The sequence below is a fragment of the Nansenia antarctica genome, assembly GCF_963989245.1.
Source record: "Nansenia antarctica genome assembly, chromosome: 3".
NCBI lineage: Eukaryota > Metazoa > Chordata > Actinopteri > Argentiniformes > Microstomatidae > Nansenia > Nansenia antarctica.
The window spans coordinates 27561866-27570149 of NC_137688.1; the positions used below are offsets into that span (position 1 = coordinate 27561866).

The 8284-nt window shown below is 44.5% G+C and overlaps 1 protein-coding gene across 1 annotated transcript; it reads left to right on the forward strand.

The window, feature by feature from the left end:
* The first annotated feature begins 314 nt into the window (after positions 1 to 314).
* Positions 315 to 7898, forward strand: LOC308152505 (mediator of RNA polymerase II transcription subunit 19-A). The gene is made up of 6 exons (XM_080525501.1): positions 315 to 630; positions 1006 to 1128; positions 1347 to 1480; positions 5819 to 5915; positions 6007 to 6101; positions 7697 to 7898. The coding sequence occupies exons 1-6, from the start codon at positions 411 to 413 to the stop codon at positions 7760 to 7762; spliced, it is 735 nt and encodes a 244-aa protein (XP_080381627.1). The 5' UTR covers positions 315 to 410; the 3' UTR covers positions 7763 to 7898.
* Positions 7899 to 8284: the final 386 nt, after the last annotated feature.

The following is an 8284-nucleotide window of genomic DNA, read 5'->3' on the forward strand; positions in this document are numbered from 1 at the left end:
TGGATAGAAATCCACACATACTCACAGACAACATGGGTGTTGTAGAGAGATACGTATACAAGAGGTAGTTACAGCCTCTACAGTTTGTGTGTGTGTGTGTGTGTGTGTGTGTGTGTGTGTGTGTGTGTGTGTGTGTGTGTGTGTGTGTGTGTGTGTGCGTGCGTGCGTGTGTGTGTGTGTGTGTGCGTGTGTGTGTCCAAATTCCATTAGTGTATGCAGCCGATGTGTTTACAATTTCAAGAGGCGACATATTCGTGGTACTACGGTATTTCGCCAATGAAAATTATGCTACAAAGAGTCGACAGTCAAGCGAGTGATGTTAGATGACGGTGGATACATGTGTTTGTAACTAAGCCTTTCGCTGAAGATAAACAGTTACTTAATATGTTAATGTATTACTCGCGATAGATATGACGGAAATGTTTTCCACTCTCTTCGGGCAAAATGAAGCTCAGGGACCTCCTGGCTCATCCTCTCTGGGATTCGGACCAGGAAAGCCACCACCGCCTCTGCCGCAAAACCAAGTCCCAATGACGGCGCAGATGCCACCTCAGCTCGGGGATGAAGGGCCTGCACTACGCAAACCCGGAGCCATGAACGAACCATTTTATCTACTGCGAGAACTGCCTGGTAAAATACAACTTGACGTGTGGAATTGACTCCATGTCATGTATTTATTAAACTCAAGAAAGCGGTTTGCAAAAGCTGTGTTTAAAAGGCTTGGTTCCTAGGCTGGCGGCTAGGCTATGTAACAGCTTGCTATCGCGACACTATAGTCGAGAGTGCCGCTTACAGTATGTAGAGTTAGTGGGCTGAAGCCTAATTTTTCCAAAAGTATCAAACGTATGGAGACTATCAGTGATCTGTTACTAACCTGGGTATCTTGCATGTTTCAAGTAACTGGCTTCATCACTCTTGAGCTTCCCTTGTTGGAGTGAGTCCATCTGTACCTGGCCATCATCATATCGGGACCTTATTGACTGGTCAGGGTTTGTTGTCTTACAGTTGGGAACGAGCTGACGGGCAACACCAACCTGATCACCCACTATAACCTGGAGCATGCCTACAACAAGTTCTGTGGCAAGAAGGTGAAGGAGAAGCTAAGCAACTTCCTACCAGAATTACCAGGTGAGACACACACACACACACACACACACACACACACACACACACATACACACACAAGCTGTGTCTGTATTTGAACTCTCTGGATTTATTTAACAGCAGTGCCCTGTATTTGTCTCCCACTCACTTGCCTCCTCTCAATCACTCCTCTTCTTGATTAAATTAACCCTTTCTGACTCTCTCACCCTTTCCTACTGTCCATGTCTCTCCTGTGTCTGTAGGTATGATCGACTGCCCAGGTACACAGGATGGCAGCTCGTTGCGGTCTCTGATAGAGAAGCCTCCGGTGTGTGGGAACTCCTTCAGCCCCCTGACCGGAGCACTCCTCACAGGCTTCAGACTGCACACCGGACCGGTACTGAGCATCATCTGACACACACACACACACACACACACACACACACACACACACACACACACACACACACACACACACACACACACACACACACACACACACACACACACACACACACACACACACACACACACACACACACACACACACACACACACACACACACACACACACACACACACACACACACACACACACACACACACACACACACACACACACACACACACACACACACACACACACACACACACACACACACACACACACACACACACACACACACACACACACACACACACACACACACACACACACACACACACACACACACACACACACACACACACACACACACACACACACACACACACACACACACACACACACACACACACACACACACACACACACACACACACACACACACACACACACACACACACACACACACACACACACACACACACACACACACACACACACACACACACACACACACACACACACACACACACACACACACACACACACACACACACACACACACACACACACACACACACACACACACACACACACACACACACACACACACACACACACACACACACACACACACACACACACACACACACACACACACACACACACACACACACACACACACACACACACACACACACACACACACACACACACACACACACACACACACACACACACACACACACACACACACACACACACACACACACACACACACACACACACACACACACACACACACACACACACACACACACACACACTGATGCATTTGTGTGTAGCTTCGCCTTTAGGTCCTCACTTTACCTGAATTATTGTCCCCCAGAGGGCACTATGAATCGGCCTCTGTCCGTTCATATGTCATAACCTTTTTCTATGACATAACTGGGACAATTTTTTATCAGACATGGTAAATTATGGCATTTGCCATAGAGATGGGACATTGGGAGATGACAGCAACTGTGAAAGACTTGCCATTGAGATTGTTTAGGAGTTCCCAGGTCATGAGGATTCATCATAAACATATCATAATAGTGTGCACAGTGGAGAGCTAGGAGTGTAGCCTAATGAATTTGGCAATAATATTTTGAGAAATCAATGCAAAGCTGTAATAAGCAAGACTGATAAACAGATCTAATAAGCACTACAGCAGCGGTTCCCAACCTGTGGGCCAGTGGGCCGCGAGAGTACTGCAAGTGGGCCGCCAAATCATGGGCAAAAAAATGTTTTATTGACGTTTTTTTGTTACAAAAACGTTTTAATTTTAAAAAGATAAAAAATCTTGGATTTAACAGCCTTGATCGTATTGTGTGTGGTGTGCGCCGATATTTCCATCCGAAAAGAAGAAGTCAGCTCGCTTCTTGATTGGCTACATTCCATCCCGGACTCGCGAACAGGGTTGCCATATGGGATCGACATTTTCCACCCTAACCACAGTCTAAAACCGCTAATTCCACCAAAAAAACCCCTAGCCCATCTGGCAACCCTAGTCGGGAGTTGCCCACACACATAAGGATGTTTGGTCGTAAATATTGAACACATACAACATTTACGATCTTGGTATTTGATCACCTGCTATATAAAACATCGCCGCTCGGCTTTAATGGTTTAACCGCTATTTATTTTTAAATTTTTTGTCACGCTCCCTCTAGTTTTTGGTCAAATTACGTCATTGTTTTGAGCGCTCGTGCGCGTTTCATGTGCGTGCACGCGGAAAAAAAGTCACGCGCGCTTTGCTCGCTGCTGAGTGGGCCGCGAATACTGGACATATCTGTAAAGTGGGCCCTGAGTCCTAAAAGGTTGGGAACCGCTGCACTAAAGGTTCCAGTGACTTTTCTGGCTACGGATGCAGCTGCAGGAGTGTAGCCTAATGCAGAATTTTTTTTGTGATCAATTTTTTATTATTATTTCAGGGAGTAAAACAAGGGGAGTGGTAACATACAAATAAACAAAGGAGAAAATAGAATAACACAAATACGGTTTACCAGTACAAATACAAAATGCGCATAAACCTTTCAACCCCCCCCCCCTCCCCTTCCCTTCCCAATCTCCCTTTACCCCAATAATTCCCCACCTACCCCTCCTCCCACAAATGTCCCTCCCGCCAGATACCTCCCACCCACCCGCCCAATCACAACCCCCCCGCCACCCACCCCCCCCTATCACAGCCCCCCGCCCACCACCCCCCTCCCAATCACAGCCCCCCCCCCCCCCCCCCCTACAGGACCCTATGGAAGGAGCAAATCGATTAGCCTATAATAGTGTCTTGAGGATGGTTATAGTTTGGTCCCAGCATGAGACATTGTCCGAAATTGCATGATGCCTGTTGGCTATCCAGTGTTCCATGCTGGCTATGTCAATGAAGTCTAATATCCATCTCTGCGTAGTCAAGAAATGGGGTGACTTCCACCTGCAAGCTATAAGCCTTTTGGCTGCTGTAAGGCCGGCCAGCCAGATGCGTCTTTGTTTGATGTTTAGATCCAGGTTTGAACTGTCATTTAACAATAGGACTAATGGTGAGTGTGGAATGTGTTTGGACAGGATCAGGGACAATGCATCACAAACTGTCCTCCAGAAATCAGCCACTCCCGGGCATTCCCATACCATATGAAAAAAGGTGCCCACTGTATTTCGGGTGCAAAGAGTACAGTTAGGTGAAGGTATGGTCTTTATTTTATGTAGCAGATATGGAGTGAAGTATGTCCTATGAGTAAAATTGAAATGGATAACCTGGTGGTTGGGATTTCTGGAGGAAAGGGATATGTTTTGCCAAATTAATTGCCAATTTAAGTTATTGTGTGATAAAGTATCTTTCCACACTCTGTCAATGTGTAATGGTTTTAAAGAAGCCTTAACCAGGATGGAGTAAAGAGCTGAGACCTGACCCCTGGGTCTGGTGAATGCTATGTGAAATGGATGTATGTCTAATGAGCTATTCCAGGGTACCCCGTATGTGCGCATAGCTGTACGTAATTGAAGGTAGAAAAAAAAGGACGTACCCGGTAAATTAAAGTTTCTCTGAATGTCTTGGAATGAGCGGAGAATGCAGAATTTGGGAATTATATTGGGAATGATAGTCTGTTATGGAGCATAATTCAATAACGATATTTGGCTATATCAATACTGAGTAGTGTAACCTAGGTTTATAGCCAGTTGCATTTGGAACCAAATCATTTGCCAGTGCAAATGTTTTGTCTTAGCCTATTGGTGACATTTGTCTTTGAAGTAAAGGTGTCTTATGTCAATAGAGTGAGGTACAATAGTAGTCCAATGGGTCCCAAATATTGTTTTTCTCTTTGCAGAGGCAACAAGAGTGTCTTAATACAAAGTTTAGGAATAACAAATCACTCTCCTTGTATAGATGGGAGCTACATCATTAGTGGTATAAGTACTCTACCAGTGGCGGACTGGCCACCGGGCAAGCCTGGCAAATGCCAAGAGGGCCGCGAGACTCTGGGCCGCTCAGAATGTATTATATAAAATATATATATATATATATTTGTAATTTTGTCTCTGGTGATTTTCATTGAAAATAACTTATTTCAGCAGACCGCGGCCCAAAACATTTTATATCGGCCGGGCCATCCACGCAGTTCTGCATCGCGGATGCCCAGGGCCCTAAACCAATAGGAGCAGAGCTCCCCTATGGGGCGGAGCTCCACGATGTAGAACTGGAGTATGTAAACCAATAGGAGCAGAGCTTTAGGTAGCAGGGTAAACCAATAGGAGCAGAGCTTTAGGTAGCGGGGTAAACCAATAGGAGCAGAGCTCCCCTATGGGGCGGAGCTCCACAATGTAGAACTGTGGAGTATATCTCCATAACTATCGTAGTCAGTTCTATATCGCCAGTGGACACGCACCTCATGTCATCATTCCGTTTATAACAGCAGTTAACGTTACACTGCTTTCATTTTCAGAATGGGGGAATTTGATGAGAGCGATGCAGTTAATGTGCAACAACTGGATGCAGGGAGCAAGTGTAGTTGGAAGTAGGAATGCACCGAAATTCGCATGTATTGGGCCGAAAATAGCACAAAAAAGTACATAAGGTGTGAAAAGGCTATTGAAAGAGATATTGACTGATGACTGCCTACTGATAATACATATAATTACAGCAAACATGTCGGTAGTTTGGCATCTGTCCTCTGACTTTTTATGTTAACAATCCGTGTTGCGTGTTGCGTTTGGAAATAGGGCTGTTGTGTCGCAAATGCCAGGGCTGTTTTTTGATCCCAGTCCGCCCCTGTACTCTACACTTTATTTATTTAATGTGTGTTTGTGTTCCAGCTACCGGAGCAGTACAGACTAATGCACATCCAGCCTCCAAAGAAGAAGAGCAAACACAAGCAGAAACACCACCGGCCACAGGATCCCATACCGCAAGGTGACACACACGCACGCACGCACACACACACACACACACATAGTGTATATAATTCCACCACATTAAACATGTTTTCTTTTTTTCTTTACAGAAACCCCCTCAGACTCTGACCCCAAGAAGAAGAAGAAAAAGAGGGATGACGATCCTGACCGCAAAAAGAAAAAGAAAGACAAGAAAAAGAAGAAGGTAGGATTCTATCAGACTCCCCTTCCACCACCTGAACAGATATCAGTGTTTCCTCTATATGCATTTATTGGTGGCGGGCCGCCACAAATGAATTTCCTCCACCACCAAATGATTCAGACAGTCCACTTTGATTCAGGCTGCGCAGAAAGGCAGCGAGTTATTATGACCAGAGAACTGAAAAAAAGCATGTGTCCCTGAACGCTCCGCCAATCACTGTGAGTAAACTGACTCTGAGAATGTCCTCACGTCACATTTTACCGTAATACCCTATATGTTGGTTGAAGTGCAACATCTCAGCTTTCAGGGACAGTTGGATTTTTTTCGATAGCACAAACCGTTTAGAAATTACGGTAATTACAATGTTGGGTGCGGATTTGTGCCGGCGGCGGTACATTCGGCGCAGAAGTGATATCTATACCAGATAAATAATAACCATTTGCTTACGTAATTTTTCGTTTGTTTACATAGTCTGAAACTACAGATGGTAAGCTTTCAAATGATGCGTCATACATTGAAATCGAAAAAAAAATCAAGACGACACGAGTATTTGAATGTTTGTTTGTATCATGTTTTGCTCAAGAATGGTGACTGCTAAACGCTGCTAGCGGCTAACGTTTCGTTCTAAAACGAAAGTATTGTAACGTCCCCACTTGGACAGTGGTTGAAATAATGACAGATAGCTTCTCTCATGTAATCTGTGGGTTAAAAAAACGTATAAATCGTATAAAAAAACGATTCTTATGTGCCGTCACTTTAGCAACGACACAGTATTGTCAAGGGGAAAAGAAGGGGAGACGATTTTTTTATTGACAACGGAATTACATGCTGGAAAAACATGCAGCTAAAATTCAGGGAACATTTGGACAATAAGAGACACACGGGAGAAGTACGGGAAAACAGGGCTCATGTGGGTGTCATCAAAGGTAAGAGTTTGTTTTCTTTAACTCAGCTGATACTCAGCTGTTTACCGAATGCTCCATCTGACTGTGATTTTACTTGTGTAATGTGGTGGGTTGACATAATTCACGCACGGAACTATAGGTTGAGAGTATTGTTCCGTCCGCAGTTGAGTGCGTAGTACCCAAGTTGTTTAGTCTGTTCTATTTACTGCTTGAGTGTGTTGTTGACAATCGTTCATGTCCTTCATTAAACATTTAGCTTTGTCATTTGATACGCCGCCTACGACTACCATCTCTCTGCACTACAGTAAACAGTTAATCAGTAACGTTAGCCGCTTTTGTGCTCATGTAGGCCTACTTCGTATTATATTATAGCTGATGATCTTTGTGTGTGTGTATGTGACTGTCAGTCACAAGTTTATATTCTGTATATTCATATAATTTTTTTTGGCCATCCTCTAGTTTTGGCTGAAATTAGGTCGTTGTTTTGAGCGCGCGTGCATGCGAGAAAAAAAATCGCGTCAAACTGCGCGGTCAGGGCTATCCGCCACCAATGTAAAAATTCCTGGAGGAAACACTGGATATACTATACTTCTGAGCTTTACCGGTCTCTGACCCAGTCAAACTGCCATGCTGATGATTGTGTCATGGTGTTCTGTTTGTGTGTCCTGATGTGGAGTTCTCTTCTCCTTTCAGAACCGTCACAGTCCGGACCACCCTGGCCTGGCTGGCTCTCAGCCCAACAGCAACAGCCTCAGATAGAACAAGAGACAATAGCTGTGTGTGTGTGTGTGAGGTTGTGTGTGACAGTGTTAATTTTGGCAGGCTTTTTAGTCACTTAGACCCCAAAACATTTGAGTCTAGCCGTAGTCGGCGACAAAAACTAGACTAAAATGTTTTGGAGTTTTTGTGGACTGAGACTGCACTGGAATGTTTTCAGTTTTCATCAACTGGAACTGGACTGGAACTAAGAAAAATGGAGGTGACTTGGTGTGACTAGAACTGGTGCATCTTCATCTAAACACCAAAGACTAAGTGACTAAAAAGCCTGCCAAAATTAACGTGTGTGTGTGTGTGTGTGCGTGCGTAATTGTATGTATGAGACAGACAAAAATGTGAGTGTTTCTTCAAATTCAATGTATAAGTGTATGCATGCGATCATGAGAGGCTGTGTGTGAGAGAGAGAGAAATAAGAAATGTTTGTGTTTTGAAAGAGTGGCAGACTGAATGTGGGTGGGCATGATGGAGAATGTTACATTATGTAGCCAGATGATGTTATGAATG

Excerpts from the sequence above, each read along its gene's own strand:
- LOC308152505 (XM_080525501.1), top strand. The coding sequence starts at position 411 with ATGACGGAAATGTTTTCCACTCTCTTCGGGCAAAATGAAGCTCAGGGA. Across the intron at positions 631-1,005 it reads TCTACTGCGAGAACTGCCTG|TTGGGAACGAGCTGACGGGC; the intron begins GTAAAATACAAC and ends GTTGTCTTACAG. Across the intron at positions 1,129-1,346 it reads CTTCCTACCAGAATTACCAG|GTATGATCGACTGCCCAGGT; the intron begins GTGAGACACACA and ends CTGTGTCTGTAG.